The sequence below is a fragment of the Myotis nattereri genome (genome assembly GCF_964212035.1).
Source record: "Myotis nattereri genome assembly, chromosome: 14".
Taxonomy (NCBI): domain Eukaryota; kingdom Metazoa; phylum Chordata; class Mammalia; order Chiroptera; family Vespertilionidae; genus Myotis; species Myotis nattereri.
Window position 1 is genome coordinate 48,099,308 of NC_138089.1, and position 18,305 is coordinate 48,117,612.

At 40.9% G+C, this 18,305-nt stretch overlaps 1 protein-coding gene across 1 annotated transcript in view; it reads right to left on the reverse strand.

Annotated features, from left to right (window-relative positions):
* Nucleotides 1-8,450: 8,450 nt before the first annotated feature.
* Nucleotides 8,451-18,305, reverse strand: part of GADL1 (glutamate decarboxylase like 1) — a gene marked incomplete at both ends in the record, with an annotated part of 135,744 nt that continues 125,889 nt past the window's right edge. Inside the window, one exon of the mRNA XM_081106366.1 lies at nucleotides 8,451-8,624. Within this exon, the coding sequence (XP_080962492.1) occupies nucleotides 8,451-8,624 (174 nt within the window). The remainder of the gene's footprint in view (nucleotides 8,625-18,305) is intronic.

The window sequence follows — 18,305 nt, forward strand, 5'->3', positions numbered from 1 at the left end:
AAAATAACTTAACACTCTTCCTCTTGTAATTAAGCTAAAATTGCATACACTGTGAAATGTTCTCTTCTTTTCCACATGCATACACACACACACACACACACACACACACACACACACGATCATTAAGTCACTTCTGCACACAGCATCTGAAATTGCTCCCAATGTCTCCTCTCCATTCATGTCCAAGATGGCAGACAACAGAATAACCGAGCCCCAGTGTCCTAGGGCCATGCAAAAAGGTACAATGCCTTTGAAATTTATTCTCATTTGCTTGAGTAATCATATCAACATTACTAGAACAGGGACCTCTAGAATCAGACCCCTTGGTTCAAAGCCCATCTCTGCTACTGACTAGCCCTGGACTTTGTGTTTTGGATTCTCAGTGTGTAAAATGGGGATAATGACAGGACTGACCTGGGAGAGTAGTAAGAATAGAGTTATCAGAGAAAGACAAATACCACATGATTTCATTTATATGTGGAATCTAAAGAACAAAACAAAAAAATAAACAAAACAGAAATAGACTCAGATACGGAAAACAAAGGGATGGGTGCCAGATGCGAGGGGATTAGGGTTGGCTGTGTAAAAAAGGAGAAGGGATTAAGAAACAAAAATGACCAGTTATAAAAACAGTCATGGGGATGTAAAGTACAGCATAGGGAATACAGTCAATAATAGTGTAATAAGGATTCATGGTATTAGATGGATACTGGACTTATTGTGGGGATCACTTTGTAAGTTACATAAATGTCTAATTACTATGTTGTACCCCCGAATATTGTGTCAGTTACAGTAAGAAATTTAAAATAAAATATTGCTAAATAAAAGTGGAAGGGGATAGATGAACCAAAAATGGCCTGCTGTCCAACATCTGCATGTGTGGGTGTGGTGCTGTGTGTGTGTATGTGTGTGTGTGTGTGTGTGTGTGTGTGCTGATCTCACTAGTTCACCATTTTGGAATCATTTTCTTAAAATAAATCAAACCAGAAAGACATTCTGGAATCTTGTTTTTAAGAGGCATCAGTCGCCATTATAACTAACATTATAGAATGTAAAATTTAACATTTTAATTAAATTGTAATGGTTAGTATCCTCAGATTACAAACTCAGGTGTGTAAGAAATGTCACATGTCTTATTTTTCTATAAACCTACTTAATTTTTAATCTGAACCTCTATCCTGCTGGGCCCGTGAGAAATTCAGCTCTTATTTTGGAGACCACCTTCCCCACTAACTCCTAAGGTTTTACCTTTGTTTCAGGTTTTATGCAGCGAAAAGGGGCAAAGTTTGGGGGACTGCTGGTTCTCGGTTGTCAGTGAAGCTGGTTTCCTGAGAGGCCCATTATCCCACTTGCTGCCTTTGCTCAGGTCTGCCTCTCCCCTGCTTCTTTGCCTTTGGGGCAGTGGTTCTCAACCTGTGGGTCGCGACCCCTCTGGGGGTCGAACGACCCTTTCACAGGAGTTGCCTAAGACCATCGGAAAATACATATATAATTACATATTGTTTTTGTGATTAATCACTATGCTTTAATTATGTTCAATTTGTAACAATGAAAACACATCCTGCATATCAGATATTTACATTATGATTCATAACAGTAGCAAAATTACAGTTATAAAGTAGCAACGAAAATAATGTTATGGTTGGGGGTCACCACAACATGAGGAACTGTATTAAAGGGTCGCAGCATGAGGAAGGTTGGGAACCACTGTTTTGAGGACTTGGAATTATTCGTGGGGGAACCTGAGGGCCACAGGTCTAAATTTGCTTCCTGGGGCACCATGGGCTACTTTCTTAAAACCCACCAGGCCCTCAGCTCCTTGCCTTGGAGAAACAGGCAGGGTCCCTCTTCTCTAGAGATGCTCATGACTGTCACTCCTTTAAGTCCTAGGAATTCTCGACTTCCTACCTTTTTCTTTGCCCAAGCTTTGCTCCTGCTCTCTGCTCAACAGATTTTGGTACCCTATCAACTTGGAGCCTGAATTATTAGCAACTAAGTAATTAGTTTGCTTAATCTTCAAACCTTCCCCAGAGGAGGACATATTTGCATTCCATCTCTCTAATGCTTGAAAGAAAGGGAAGAAGAAGCAATTGATTATTTTTCCATAATGAGAGGGAATGTTCACATCCTGCAACAAAAGAACATCAGGCTTATTTGTATGCATTGCACAGCCTCAAGTATAATAAAGGGAATCACACTTCCATCTGATAGTTTTCTTGAATCTGTGTTCAACCATTTCCTAAATCTCCTAGGTCTGATGGGAGAACAGCTTCTTTCACGGCTAACAGCACCGACAAAATACGAAAAAGAGAACAAAATGGCAGACAATGGTGCTTCTAGTTGGAATGAGATAATGCAGGTCCATATCCTTTATTTGCTATTTCGAATCAAAGAGCTCTGAAAAAAATATACTAGATAAATGTCCTCATTCACTTAGATTCTAAATCTGATGGGAGGCTACTTATAGTTGTTCCTCATCCCACTTAGGGTGAATGTTTATGTTATTTGGCAGAAATATTAATGTGTTTAATAATGGGGATGTCACCTACACCGCACTTTAGGGTCTCACATAATATCCATCTTACTAGCTTTCTAAAAATCCCCCAAATGTCCGGATTTCTAAATCTATCAGACTCTGGAGGTTTTGAATAGGGTTTGGGAAATAAACATACGAGTAAGTTTCTTGTTCATGATGTGCCTTCGCATGCCCATTCAGGCCAGATTATGGGGAATGACCTGGGGGGGCATGATGATTTCTAGGTAGGTTTGTTAAAGAAGAAAAGGCCTTTTTGAATTTCAAAAGCTGGTGGTAGACTCAAAGCAAGCAGGAAGACGGGTTGAATCAGAACAAGGCCTCTTATGTCCACAACACCGAGTCTAGCCGAGATTCCCCGGGTGAAGGGAGACAAGGGGACTATGACGCAGAGCAACATCCATGAGGCTGGGGACCAGTGTGCTGGAGAGCTGGAGGAAACATGCAGACTGAAGTTAAGTCATAATCCAGAGGACAGCCACACCTTGGTGGAGTGGCGCCTTAAATTGTCAGCCCATGGGAACAACGTGGAGACTAAGTCAGACATTCTAGCATCTCCAGGATCTAGTTAAGTGAGCATCTCGTGTCTTCTGTGCCAGGGAATCACATCATTCATCCTTCACACTGAGCACCTGGTGAGAAGCTCCATCCACAGAGCCCACTGCCCACTGAATTTCAACAAGGAGTTGCCCCAGTGCCCCAAGAGACATTTATCAGGCCTCATCTGTTGTGAATGAACCTAAGTCATATTTGCCCGTCATGATTATTGGACTCTTTTGGGAATCAGTAGCTTCCAGTGGTCAGAAGCTGATTATAGCTATAGTTCTCCCAACAACCTCCCCCAGCAGAAATGACCAACACAAGGAAATCTCAAAGCCTTCAAACAGCAGAATAAAAATTGTTTCAAACTCCCCATCCACATGAGCCATATTGTTATCAGATATAAGTCAGAATTGCAGAATATTTCACGTGTGAGTCTATTCCAGGTAATGCTAGTGAAATGTTAACCAACCCACAACTTGTGATAACTTAAGGTGGTTATGGCTCTAGTTTTACATTCTTGTGAGCAAATATTCAGATATCAAAATCATACTTGTCCAAAGAAGAAAATCATTCTGTGACAAGCCAAATCTAAGTTCTTTTTTTAAGGAGGAACATTCCTCTTTTTCTTCAGGGGCACATTTACTAACCCAAACATTCAATATCACAGTTTGTATGCCAACCTTCCTTATTTTCACTATTATTTATTGAGTGATGATTATGTGCTAAGTCTCCAATGGACAATACATCTTAATTTTAAAAACGCACAGAGATATGCAATTGCAAAGAGTGATGCGTGTATTTTAAGAAAATTACAAAGAGCTTCTATTGCTGCAGAGTACCTTCTGGATAGGCGGAGGGCAGATAGAGAAGGCGCCTCCAAGGAACTGCGAATCAAGCTGAAATATAAACTGTAAGCAGATATTTAGTTAGGTGAAGGGGAAATAGCACTGTAGGAAGAGGGAGTACTACATCCAAAGGTTTTGGCATGCAGGGTAAAGAGGCAGGGGGTGGGGTGGGATCTGAAAGAAGGCTCATTTTTCTGGCTCTCAGCAAGAGGGAGGCAGCACAACTTAAAGTTAAACTGGGGGTTGGCAGGATGCTGGGCCTTGGCAGCCACGGGCAAAATTTGATCTTTATCCTGAAAATGGAAGTCACTTGCCTCTGTAGAGCTTACCTATCAGGACTGAGATCACTTATGTCAACGTGATTTAACCATTTGTTTCAGGAGATTCTTGCTCAGAAAGTTAAGAGTGTAAATCAATGAACAACTTTCCTGTTTGCTTTAGCAAATTCCTGCCAGCCAATTTATCCAGACAAACTCTTGACTTGTCTCTTCTCCCATCAGGACAAGAGACTGCCTCACCTGCAGAAACAGCTTGCTTGTCACACAGCAGCTTATTCATCAGGGCATGGGTCAAGATTCTCATCTGGCTGTGCCCACCAGTTCTCCACTAGGACATGATGAACTGTGTCCCAATCAGTTTGCCTTGAAAGAGCCCCCGTAGGCCCCTTGAGCACAGACCAGAAGCCTGTAAATATCCTCCAACCTCTCCCTTTTGAGACACCAAGAAGAGTCTCTCAAGGCAATGCTCTCCCACACTCAATGGGGCTAATTAACTTAGCTTTGCTTGGCCAACAGGCCTGCTGATGGTCTTCTGCAAAGTTGGCAGTTGTCAATCCTAAGAGGAAGTTTCCAAGAAAGTGAGAGAGGGGATCCGTTTTGTGTTTTAATCAGGTTGCAGTTTGATGAGGAGATTGGACCATGCCCCAAAGCACTGTCTGGATGCAGTAAGGAGGCTGTTGTCCAGGCCAAAAGTATATGATACTATTCTTAATTCTTTATTTCTCCTTGAACAGTCCACTCCATTAGCCAACCCATCAACTCTACCTTTAATACTGAGCCTCTTCCTTCACTACAACCCTAGTGTATAAACTTTCATTATTTTTTGTTCAAACAACTGCAATTGCCTCCTATTTGGTCACCCTGAGTACGCACTTGCCAACATACCCCCTACTCTCCAAACAGTATTCCCAGTGATCCTTCTAAAATGTAAAGTTGGGAATGCAGACTGGTGCAGCCACTGTGGAAAACAGTATGGGGTTTCCTCAAAACATTAAAAAAGGAACTGCCTTTTGACCCAGAGATCCCACTTCTGGGAACTGTCCGAAGAAACCTGAAACACTAATTCCAAAGAGTATTTGCACTCCTATGATTATCGCAGCATTATTTACAATAGCCAAGATTTGGAAACAGCTCAAGTGCCCAACAGTAGATGAGTGGATAAAAAAACTGTGGTTCATTTTACACAATGGAATACTATTCGGCCGTTTAAAAACAAAACAAAGCAACAAAGAAAATCTTACCTTTTGTGATGGCATGGGTGGACCTGGAGATTATTATGCTAAGTGAAACAAGCCAATCAGAGAAAGACAAATACCATATGACCTCACTTAAATGTGGAATCTAGTGAACAAAATAATCTGATGAACAAAATAGAAACAGAGGCATAGATACATGGAACAGACTGACAGCTATCAGAGGGGAAGGGTGTTGGGGGGCTTGATGAAAGAAGGTGAATGGATTAAAAGAAACATATATACATAATCTATAGACACAAAGTGTGGTGATAGCCAGAGGGAAAGGGGGTGGGGGAGAGGTGGAAGTGGGCCAAGGGCGGGGGGAATGGGGAAGGAAAGTGACTTTGGAGCAATGGGCCCACGACACAGTGTATAGATGATACTTTGTTGAGTTGTACACTTGAAACCTGTATGGTTTTGTGAGCCAATGACACCCCAGTAAATTCAATTAAAAATAAATAAAATATAAGTTGAATCATTCAATACCTTCTTCAGATTCTCTAATGTGTTTCCATCTAACAAGTCCCCACCTACAAGGCCCAGTGTACTGACTCCCAGATATTTCTTTGACTTCATCACCCACCATTCACCCCATGATTCCCTCTGCGTGAGCCATGCTTACCTCCATGCTTGTCTTCGGAAGTACCATGCGTGTAGCTCCCTGGGCCTGCAGCTCACCATGCCCTCCACATGGAACACCCTTCCCCCAGATACCCAATGATTCTCTCCTTTACTTTCTTAGTCTCCATTTAAATGGTACTTTACAGAGAGACCCTGCCTAACCCACTTTTCCCCAATAGCACACCCCACTCTCACTTTCAAAATACTTACTACCACCTGACCTGTTACATACTTACTTGTTGACTGTCTGCCCCAAGTAGGTTAAAAGCTTCAGAAGAACAGGGACCTTTTTTATTTCATTCACTGCACACATACAAATACCTATCCCAGCACTGAGCTAACTGCCTGGAATATGGTAGCACCACTATCAATACGTTTAATCAGTGAATGAATTATAATTAACCTTTAATACAAAAATCATTCTTGACCATTCTGTCAATACCTCATTGTGCTGTACATCTTGACATTTAAAGAACCAAATGGAAATTTCAAACTACCTGGTAGCAGCTGCTTTTTAATTGATCAAGGAACTTGCATCTCTCACACAACGCACAGCTGAGGCTGAGCTGTGGTTACTGAGTTTCCGTCCCTACCTTGCCCGGGAGAAGAAAAAGGTCTAAATAAGAGGCAAGTCCACACTTTGCTACAGCTGCTGTTGCCATTTAATTCGAGGTGTGAACAACTAAAAACAGCTTGCAACCTACTCAATTGTTTAGCTAAAATGCCAACGGAGCCCACATCACTTCTAAATTGTGTTGGTTTCGTTTAGTAAAAAGGAAATAACAGGAAAAGAAAACAACACTAAGTGTGTGCTAATGTGGCTTTTTATTTCATGAGACCCACATTACTGCAAACGTCCATTTCAGGCACATTTTATAAGGATAGTAAAACAAAAGGCAATGAGAAATGGAATGCGCACAACACAAATCCCTATCACCAGAAACGGAAGTAATTCTTTGCCCAGTGGAGATACAAAGAAACCACACACCCACAAATGGAATAAAAGCAGAGTACATACACATCTGATTTTTACTCTTCAAAATTTAAACGACACAAGTTAATGATGGAGTACCGAAGGTTAATTCATGTGTTAAGTCTAACTCTCCAATCATTTGCTTTCCAAATCGGCGCTCTAGTTAGATTCGTAATTTTACCTAGTTGAACTCTGCAACCATACCTCTGCATGTTGCTTATTTCTCAGTTAAATAAGATTCTCCTAGATATCTAGGTGCAGGATAAGAGATAGAACTACCATCACCTACTCCCAGGGAATATGGAGGAGGTATCTGCACTGAAAGGTTTCTAATTCCCAGATTCTCTGCCCAATATGAACCATTTAAATATCGACACTAACATTTCAAAGCCTGAGAAAGGGAATGTATCACTGTGGACTCCATTCTGCTTATTTCCTACAAGCAGAGAACCAGCTAAGAAATGGGCCCCTCAAGCCAAAAAAGGTACATAGTTAGAGACACATATATCTAACGTCTATGCCAAACTAATGATACAATGATTTTCAGAAGTAAATTAGGATTATTGCTTTGATTTAAAGGGCCATGCAACACATTGTTTGTCTTTATTTTTCTCTCTAAATAATTTAGGATAATGGTTGATTTCAACTTTTGAGAATAAACATTCAGCCCGCATAAAAGATATATCTTTATAAAGTAAACATCTTAAGTAGCTTCTCTTTCAAAAATAGCTCTGGTATACTTCTGACACACCTAAACATTTGTGCTACCAATGCCACAGCTATATTCTCAAAGCCTGGCTCAGGGACCACTGAAATATTCAATATTCCTTTGCTGGCAAAACATCAGAGCAATTATTCAGTCATTACGAGGTTTCAGTAAACCACTGGTTCTCAGGTCTTACCTTGTCTCAGAATCACCCGGAAAGACTCCTTACAACACAGATAGAAGACTGGGCGCCACTGGGCGCCAGAGTTTCTGATTCAGCAGGTAGGAGGCGGGGCTAAGGATCTGCATTTTAAACCAGTCCTCAGGTGATGCTCATGCTGCTAGTCTAGGGACTGCACTTTGAGAACCTCAGCTTTAAACTATTAACTTAGACATTCTTTAAAGTTTAAAGAGCAACAAAAGCTTTGATTCCAGGCACCACATGATATTTACTAAACTCTCTACAATTCTCTGTCCCAGCAATAATCCTTGAGAAAATTCACTTTTCACTTCCTCTTTTACAGCAACAATAGTGCCCAGGCAGCTAGAGTCCTGAACACCATTCGCTTAGCATTTTGGCTTTGCTGGGCCTGGAAGGGCTGTTTCCTATTTCTCATGAGAAGGGCTGTAATCGCCTATGTGCCTGTCCCCAGACATCCTGGATCTGTAACCCTCCCCAGGACAGACCCGTGCCTCTGGGGGACCAAAAGCCACAGCTACATGTCTCTGCCCAGCAGGTCTATCTCGTCCAGGAGGAAGTCCATGTCCTCCCGGCTCACTTGAGGGCTGATCACCACCTGGCGGAAGAAGTTGACCTTCCCCCGGTGGGGCTGATAGCCCAGCATCAGGCTTCCCTTCTTCATCATTCTCTCCTTAATGGCTGGGGCCACCTGCATGGACAGAGGATGGGTGGAAGTGAAAGACCAGAGCAGCAAAGCATCACAATTCCTTTTAACCAGTCATTTGATATGTACTGGGCACCCACTGGTGTGGATCCCATTCCCCAGTACACAACAAGGTTGACATGAATAAGAATCTATTGAGAACTTATAACACATGAGGACTGATTCAGTGCTTTAAATATACCATTTCATTTAATCTTCCTAATAACCCCATGAGGGACATACTGCTATTAATATGCACATTTATAGATGAGGATATTGAGGCGCACAGATTACAAAAATAATTTACTGTGTTCAGTAAAAGGGAGAGCCAAGATTTAAAACCAGGCAGTCTCACCCAAGCCCACTCTGAAACCTACAGCATATGCAATGCTGCCTCATTAAAACCAAATCAGGTGTCCTCAGGCATCACGGTCTCAAAAGTGTCAAATGCTATATTCCCAAATTTGTCTGAACTAAAAAAAAATATTCCAGTTCAGCCATCTTGAATTAAAAAAAAGTATAGAATGGGGGAGAAAAATCCCACAAAATAACAGCCTTGCATTGATAGTCTACCAAGAAAAACACTAATACTGGTATTATGTGTAGGTCTATTTTGAAGACTAACAGTTTATTAGTTTATTCATAGGACATATGTGAAGTGTAAACACTCTGTCTGTTATTAAGAGGTGCCGAGTTACTAATAAATTAAGAAGCCCATATTTTAAAGATTTCCAGCTAACATGGGAACGGGCCCTGATAATCCGAACGCACACACTGCTCTAAAAGTTTAAGGTTTGAAGAAATTACTTCAATTTAAGAACACATGAGAAAATGAGTCCATTTTCACGTCAGCAGTGTGACCACCCAAGAACTAACTTATAAACTTGAAAGAGTGAAGTTATTAATTTTTGAAACACCAACTTAAAAACATTAAGAGTGGCCCTAACCAGTTTGGCTCGGTGGATAGAGCGTCTGCCTGCGGACTGAAGGGTCCCAGGTTCGATTCTGGTCAAGGGCATATACCTTGGTTGTGGGCACATCCCCAGTGGGGGGTGTGCAGGAGGCAGCTGATCGATGTTTCTTTCTCATGGATGTTTCTAACTCTCTATCCCTCTCCCTTCTTCTCTGTAAAAATCAATAAAATATATTTTTTAAAAATCAATAAAATATATCTTAAAAAAACAAAACAAAAAAAACATTAAGAGTGTGTTCTTCCTGGCTCGGAAATGCAAGCAAAGGTTTTCCATTTTCATCTTATTTTACTGCTGTAAAAGTTTCTTGGCATGTCCTATTGAATATGTGGAAAGGAAACATAATGAGTTTCTGTCTTAATTTTCTCAGTAAGATGAGACTTAGCTAATCCATAAGGGAGGAATACATTTATAAATAATACCAGGCACCATGTGCTTTAAAATTCCTTAGGTGATAGGCATACATGTCAGTTCCCACGAGCCTCTGTGTGACCATCCCACACCCCCCTGGTTTTAAATATACCTACATTTCGCCAGATACCCCCCCTGAAAACATGCCAAACTACTTCCTTTGACACTCCACGTAATCTTGATCTATTCCAAAGCTGATGGAAAAACTAAGGGCTTTAGACCTCTGGAGATACGATGGGTTGGGCTGAGCCACAGAGCCTTCTCAAGGGATGTTCAAGGATAATTTTAACTAAGTACACTATTCTTCATGCGCTACCTTTAGAAAATAAATCTTGCAGAACATGGTCTACAACAGCAAAAGCAAACACCCATTAAGCACAATCACATTGCTATTCTAGCAAAAGATTGGAGCTCCCTTAGTCTAATGCAGTGGTTCTGAAACTTCCTAATGCCACGACCCTTTAATACAGTTCCTCATGTTGTGGTGACCCCCAATTTCATTGTTACAAATTGAACATAATTAAAGCATAGTGATTAATCACAAAAACAATATGTAATTATATATGTGTTTTCCGATGGTCTTAGGCGACCCCTGTGAAAGGGTCGTTCGACCCCCAAAGGGGTTGCGACCCACAGGTTGAGAACCACTGGTCTAATGGGCCACGAAAAGAAAATCTGTGAGCATAAAAGAAAAAAAAAACAAGTATAAAAAGATAAAGTCAGAGGTTAAGGTAGGAAGAAAATGTGAACCACCATGTCCTATAAATACCTAGAAATGCGTCACAAACTTTATTCTGAGCTTTTTAGAGATTAGAAAACCAGAGTTAAATAAACCACCTCGTATCTCTTTGCAAAATTTAGTGACAAATGTTCAGTACAAGCTGAAAGCTGAAGCTAGTAGGTAACTCTGGAGGGCCTACACATATCTGTTAGCAACACTTGATGTTGAACACTCCAAGCATCAGTTGGGTTTTCATCCAAAGCTCTTAATGCAAGTTTCAGTTGTTATTAGAATTATAAAATCTAGTGAAATTATATGTAAGCAAAAGAAAGGTTAATGCCATAAAAACTAAGTTGAATCCTTTGGAAAGACTAGATAAAGTCAGGTCTGGTAGGAGAACTGTAAAAGCTTTAGAGTAAAATCTTGAGAGTCCAGGCTGGTTCTGCACACAGATGGCTACACAGGCGCCCATGCACTCACACCACTTAAAGAAACCTGAGCTGGATAGGAAAGGTGATGTTTCAAGGGTATAGTTTATGAAAACAGTGGAGGCCCTCTAACCATCAGACCTCTACTCAGGAAAAGCCTCACTTGCTTTTGGAAAGCATTTGGAAATCTTCATTTGATGGGGGAGGTGAGGGACGGGGAGGAGACAACCTTTCCACCAAAGGTGGGGAAATAAAGGCACATAGATAGGTGTGTTTTAAGTTAAGATGTCTAAGTGATGCATGCATCGCATGTTTTTCTAGGGTAATTTGCTTTAACTGGCCAATCCTTATCACCTTAGGTAGGAGATTTCTGGTGTGGATGTGGATGTGAGTGGTGCACATACTAGTACATATATATGTATGTGCATGTGTGTGCACAACCCCATGTGATTTAAACGTCTAACCTACCATTTGTCATTCATGGCTCTTAAAATCCTTGTTTTTGGTCACAGAGCAATGCAGAACTGTGGTGTGACTGAGGCTAATGACAAAGGCACATTTATTTTAATGTAAAGAACAAAAGGCCTCTTGATGTGAAGTGAAGATAGGGGAGAAAAGCACCACAGCGCCAGTGGTGATCAATATTGGGAAGCCCTGGTTCACCAGGGATAAATGTCTGGCCAGGAAAATCAGAGACTATCAATCTTAGGGCACACAGACTGTGGTTCTGTAGATTTTTTGGGGGAAGGGCATCAAAATTCCCTTCACATTCATCCCCATCCTCCTCTAGCTACTCAGAGTATAACTGGCCCGGCTTATAGCCAATTTTACATTTAAAACAGGCATGTGCTCAAAGCTAATTTGCATTGTTTATTTCTGACTACCTTTCCATACCTCTATTCTTCTCCCCAATGGTATTTCACGCCTAATCTTTGGAGAGTATTAGAATTTTGATTCCAGCTCCTGGATGTGTCAGAGGCTCACATGAGGCAATCTTCAAAATAAATCTGTTCGGATTGCATTTCTCGTAAGCAAAAATATTTTCTAATGTGAGCAAGGAAGGTTAAAAGAAAGATGGCCCCTCCATATTTCAATATAAAGTTATTTTTTTAATCTTTAAATTCTTGCTCTTGTGCAAGGCATAAGAATATTCTTCCATGGGCCAAACAATGGCATAAGAATCAAACTTCTCAGCCAAGTTTTGTCACCGACTTTCAACAATTATAAATAAATGACTCGATATCTATGTGACTCAGGGAACCAATTAAGTGAGGGTTTGACAACACCACACATTTTATGTATGTATCCATGAATATCAGATTAATTCCTAGAGGAAATTACTCCTAGGCAGGAGGGGAAGGCCTTCCTTGTCCATGAATACTTCATGGGCAAAGAAAGACACAGCAACACCAAGGTCGATATTCATTAAATCTCTGCCACAAATTATAATTGTGGTAGCAGCAGTGGCTCTTGTTAACAAATATTGTACCAACTCCTTACAATTTGCAAACTGCCTTCACATGTCCGATCCCCGCAAACTCAAATTAATGCTTATTTGAAAGGAACCGGGCTTGTGCAATTTAGGGAACAAGAAGATTCTCATTGACAGGCCGTGTAGGGCCTTCGTCCTTAAAAATATATCAACAACCATCTCCCATTTATAAAGCTCCAGGCACAATCCAGGGCTGGGTCACTTGAATATTTTCTTTTGCTGATCACAGCCGAGAAACAGCCCTAATCCAACAGGACAGAATATTCATTCACAGGGGAGAGGAAATATGCACAAACTAAATGTGAGTATCCAAACAGCGTCCCTAAATGGAGCATGCATGGAGGAAAGCAATTTGGCAGGAGTGAGATTGCTTTCCAGCTCTCAATTATTTTACTGCTGCTCTTCCTTCGAATTGTAAATCAACTTCTTCTCTCATGCCTCAGTGCACTGGTCCCCGCATCGTAAGTGGAGGAGGATCCTGACATTTCTATCTGGTTGCACAGGAACCTAATCAACACATTTCTGTAGGATTGCTGCCCCTCTCCCCACCCCGTCAATAATGTTCCGGCAATGATTTAGTCATTTAAACGGAATTTTGTTGTCACACCCCTGCAGCATGAAATAGCATTTGATATTTAAAAGTTGTTTAAATCCACAGGGGAAAAAAATAAAACAATGCTCTCATTCTGGCCAAGTACAGTCATTTAATAACAAGTAACTGACCAGGCACCATAATTGCCTCTTTATCAAAATAAAATTTCAATATCCGTAAAAAGACATTTCTTTTGAAAAAATGTGTTACATATTTAATGTTAGCAGCAACGCATTTTTTTCAATACATAAAGTGTTTCTAAACTATCCATGAGGAAGTTGTTGTTTTTTCCAATGCATTCCATACATACTTTTGTGAAATACCATAAAAGTAAATTACTAAATAAAACTGAATAACTAAATAAAAAATACAAGCCCAGTTTTGTTCTTTTATTTATTTTAATTTTTATTTTTTAAATGTTTTTATTGATTTCAGAGAGAAAGGAAGGGAAAGGGAGAGAGAAACATCGAAACATCAATGATGAGAGAGAATCACAGATTGGCTGCCTCCTACACACCCGCTACTGGGGATCAAGCCCATAACCCGGGTAAGTGCCCTGACCGGGAATTGAACTGTGACCTCCTGGTTCATGGGTTGACTCTCAACTACTTAGCAAAACAGGCTGGGCTGTTCTTTTACCTTTAAAATTCAACAGTAATTACCCTGTTGTTATAAAAGTTTCTAAATAGTAACTCTGGATTTCCATGCTTTTCTGACAGCACACCGGGACCACCAAGTTCACGGATCTGCGTGAGGCTGAAGACCACACTCGGAGGACTGCTGCTCTCTTGTAACTCTCTGAGCTCCTGGGGTGTATATCCTTTGAAGCATGGATCCTCCTGTTACGTTGCACACTCATTTCTGCCTACTGGCATGGTCTTGACTCCATTTTGAAGGATGTTTTGTGTCCCACCATTCCACTGTGCTCTAGGTTACCTAAACATTTCCCAAATGTTAAAACTCGGAGCTGCTTCGGTTATGATGGCATTTCAGTGAAACCATGGGCCCGATCATGAAACCTCTACATCAGTTCTTCAAAGTCTAGTCCAGAGATTATAAGAATAAATGGTTTAAAATGTCCCAGACTGGGACGTGTAAGAAGCAGTCGATCGATGATTCTCTCTTATCATTGATGTTTCTAGGTCTCTCTCTCTCTTCCTCTCTCTGAAATCCATAAAAATATATTTTTTAAAAAGTCCTAGACGTTAGGATCTTTACACAACCTTTTCCATCATTTGCTGTGAGGGTGAAATAGTCACATTTATCACTTGTCAATACGGGGTAGCACAGCAACCAGAATGGCTGAGAGGACAAACCCATATTTAAAGGAGATGATTCGTTGCAGCAAATATGACAGACAAAAGAACTATATAAATTTCCACTATGACTCTAGACAGCAATATCATTCAGAGCTTCTAAAAAATCTAGAGAGATTTGTGTTTTACTAAATCCTCCCCTAATGAACCATGTTCCTCAAACTCCAGATTTGAGAGATGTCTTCTCAATTTCAGTTTACTTAAATCTACATTTCATTTTCTCCAAGAAAGCAATCATTCTTTGAGAAGGCTAAACGAATAATAATCTTCAAATCTTGCATTGCATTGGGTGGTCAAGGCAGAGTAAAAACTGAAGAATAAATTTTGAGAGTTTTATTGTACATAAATTTTAAAATGAATTTTTATAGGTTAGTTTGGCTGCTGTTACATAGTTTAGACTAACCATACATTGACCAAAAGAAGAGAGACCGAATTTCTGAAATTCTATGTGACTTTGGGAAAATAGTTAACTCCTCTGGGACTCACATTCCTCTTCTGTTAAACACTGGCAGTCTTTTGTAGGATTGTTACTAGTATGTGGACTCCATGTAATAACATATTTGGATGCACCAAGCACAGAATTTGGCATCTGCTAGGCACTCAATAATATGAACTCATATTATGAACTTCTTAAAATGAATCTGTTCTTAATCAATTTACATTCACACCTGATCTTTTATTACTGTACTTCATGTTATCTCTTGAGAGGTGAGCATTTGAAAGTGTTGTGCAAACATGACTTGTCATTCATTGTTTTTCCCCAAAGCATCTAGATTCTAAACTGTGTTTAAATAATTGGGACATTGTGTGTTAGCAGCCTTAGAAATCCAATCTTGCACCTCATGTGTGCCACTCCCATATTACTCCTCAATTTAATTCCAAGTTCTTTCCAACATTGACAGAGTATATATTATTTCCTTTAAAAATTAAGACAGATGTCAATCATCTTGGTAGTTTGTTTGGGGTCTGGGGGCGAGGAGAGAAGCTTTCCATTGAAATTATATATTGTAGGTCCCCAGTAGCTCGCCGTGATCGTATAGTGGTTAGTACTCTGCGTTGTGAAATTGTGTGCAGGGATGTTTCCATTATGTTCTAGAAATTTCTGTGTGTTGTGTAAAGTATTTTGTAAGTAAGTGCAAGTATTTTTCAGAATTCAGAAATATTTTGTAAGTTAAAACTTACTTCTTTGGATACATGGAAAGGTCATATAGTGAAAAGGTCATTTGTCCCCATATTCATGAGCTTGTGTCCAAAATGAAATAGTCTTCTTGTGCTGACCTGTCACTTACATTTTTATCAAAGGAACATTGAAGAGCAATATTGTTTCCCAAATGTGCCTGAAGGTATAAATCACCTGGATTCAGACCCCAATCCAGAGCTACTGGATTTGAATCTCAATGAGATAGGCTTGGTGGTCTATATATTTACCAGGCACCTCGAGTTTTTATTATCATGATGCAAGTTTGGAAACAGGGAGAATGACAGTCTCTTAACTAGGACTCTGGGAGAGGTGATGGAAGGGTGAGGGGTGTTTTAGACAGGAAAAACAATTTCAAGAGAGGATGGAGATTGGGAATCTCTCCTTCTCAAATTGCTTATGTCAATTCCACAGTAAAATAAACCAGTGACCTTCAAAGAAGTTACTAGCCAACTTTTCTGCGAATCATAAAACCTGATAAAGTGTTCAACAACACTTACCCATGGCTCAGGAAACAAGAAAACTCTTTGTTTTGATTGTTTAAAGAATCCATTTGCTTCTTTCAACATATTTCCTATTCCTCACCTGTCAAATTCTTTTCTTACTCCTCTGTACAACCTTCAAGCATTTCCCCTGATATCTGTTCCCTATAATTTAGAAGTGAGTGCATTGGTATAAGTCTCCCAAGCTTAAATTATGTAAAACTGGTGGGCTATAGCCCATGAAATCATATGCAACTAAGAGATCATTTCAGCTTGGCAAAACATGGAGAAATAGGCTGCACTTGGACTGGATGGACCTTTTCTCAAATATAGATTTTCAGCCTTATTGTCCTCTAACAGATATTGCAAAATCAGACGTGCACAAGAAGAAAAGTGCTTCAACCTGAGACCTTGCCTGTTTTTTACCCTTTCCAACACAGAGGAGCAAAGCCACAAAAACAAAGTTTCAAATCTCAGCAAGACCCAAGAACACAGCCTCACATTTGGTGTTTACAACACAGAAATGACGAGGACAGCAATTCCAATCACCCTAATGTCAGCCATATATTCAAGGCAGCAGACATGAACAGTCATAACAATAAACCAAACTGAATCGAAAGCTGTAGCTGAAGGAGGGACACAGTAAACACTGTGCACACCCTATAAAGCAAACATCCAATACTCCACTGTGCCACAGCAGCCGTCTGAGCTCATAGCTCCTCAGTAACTGTTGTGGGCCAACTCCCAGATTTTAGCCCGTGTTGGGAGATCCCTATAGTGTTCCTTACAATGAGAAGTTACTTGGGAATTTTCAGCCATGGTTCGTACCAGTTCTCTAGGGGGCACGGGGGAAGGAGTCTCAGCATTTTGCATGGTTGCAAGGACTTCAGGGTGCTCTTTGCGTGTATGTCTGAAGGTCAAAGGCACCACCGTTTCACAGTGCTCACACGAAGCCTGCCCATGGAAGACTTACGTTACCCCCAAACGCTGTCATGCTCCTGTGGGAAAACACTGATCGGGAGCCCCGTGTGCTCCAGGGGACCCCTCCTACACTGTGTTGGGGCACTCCTGGGTCCTTCCAGTTTCTCCCATGAGTTATTACTCTTGCTGTGGTTCAGAGCAGAGAACTAAACTGATGGGTGAGCAAAGTGAATGGGATCTTTGGAGACAAAATACTGGTTTATTGTTTTCCTTCTATTTTTTGTTCTTGTTTTATTTTTATTTTTCCCCACCTTTCCTGATGTATGACTGACCAATAAAAAGTATATACACTTACAGAGTACAATGTGATGTTTCAATATATTGTACACTGTACACACTGTGAAATGATTCCTCCAGTGTGTGCAACTAACTGTGAATGCGCATACATTGTGAAATGATTCCTCCAAGATTCTTAACCTATTCAAAGGGTATCCCTCAGTCCGAGAGGAGGAAATGGGGCAATCTCAGGTTTCTCTCTAGGGCCTCTGGGCGGTGGGCCAATGTTTCTAAATGCCGCATCTGGCGGTTTAGCAGGGACACAGCTTGGAGGCCCTCACGGTGGTCCCAGCACTACTGCTGACTCCGATCTGGATCAGATTCCTGAGTTTTCAGCCACACAGAGGCTGCACCACACCTCATCCACACTCAGTGACGCGAACATTCTAAAGAGGAGGAAAATTCTGATTCCTTTTCCCACAGTTTTCTCAGGGTAACTTTCCCAGAGAACCCTATTCCCTTTCGATTTTTGGCAATGGGCCATTAGCAGCTGTCTTCTGTCCCTGGACTCATTCCATAGCAACAAGCCTCTAACAGCCACGGAGGCTGTGTGGGGCATACATGCAAAAAGCCCAAGAGCTGCTCAGGCACAGATGCGGGAGGTGGTCCCGGGGTTGGCACAGCAATATTTTTAAAGGGCCGAACCTGCCTATTAGGCTGGGGAGGCTTAGCTTCCTGAGTAGGGGAATATTGGTTTTTTAGTAGTTTCTGAGGCCTGTCCAGGCAGGGAGTGAAAAGGGAAGGGATCCATGGTTTAGGCCAGGGGTGGGCAAACTTTTTGACTCGAGGGCCACAATGGGTTCTTAAACTGGACCGGAG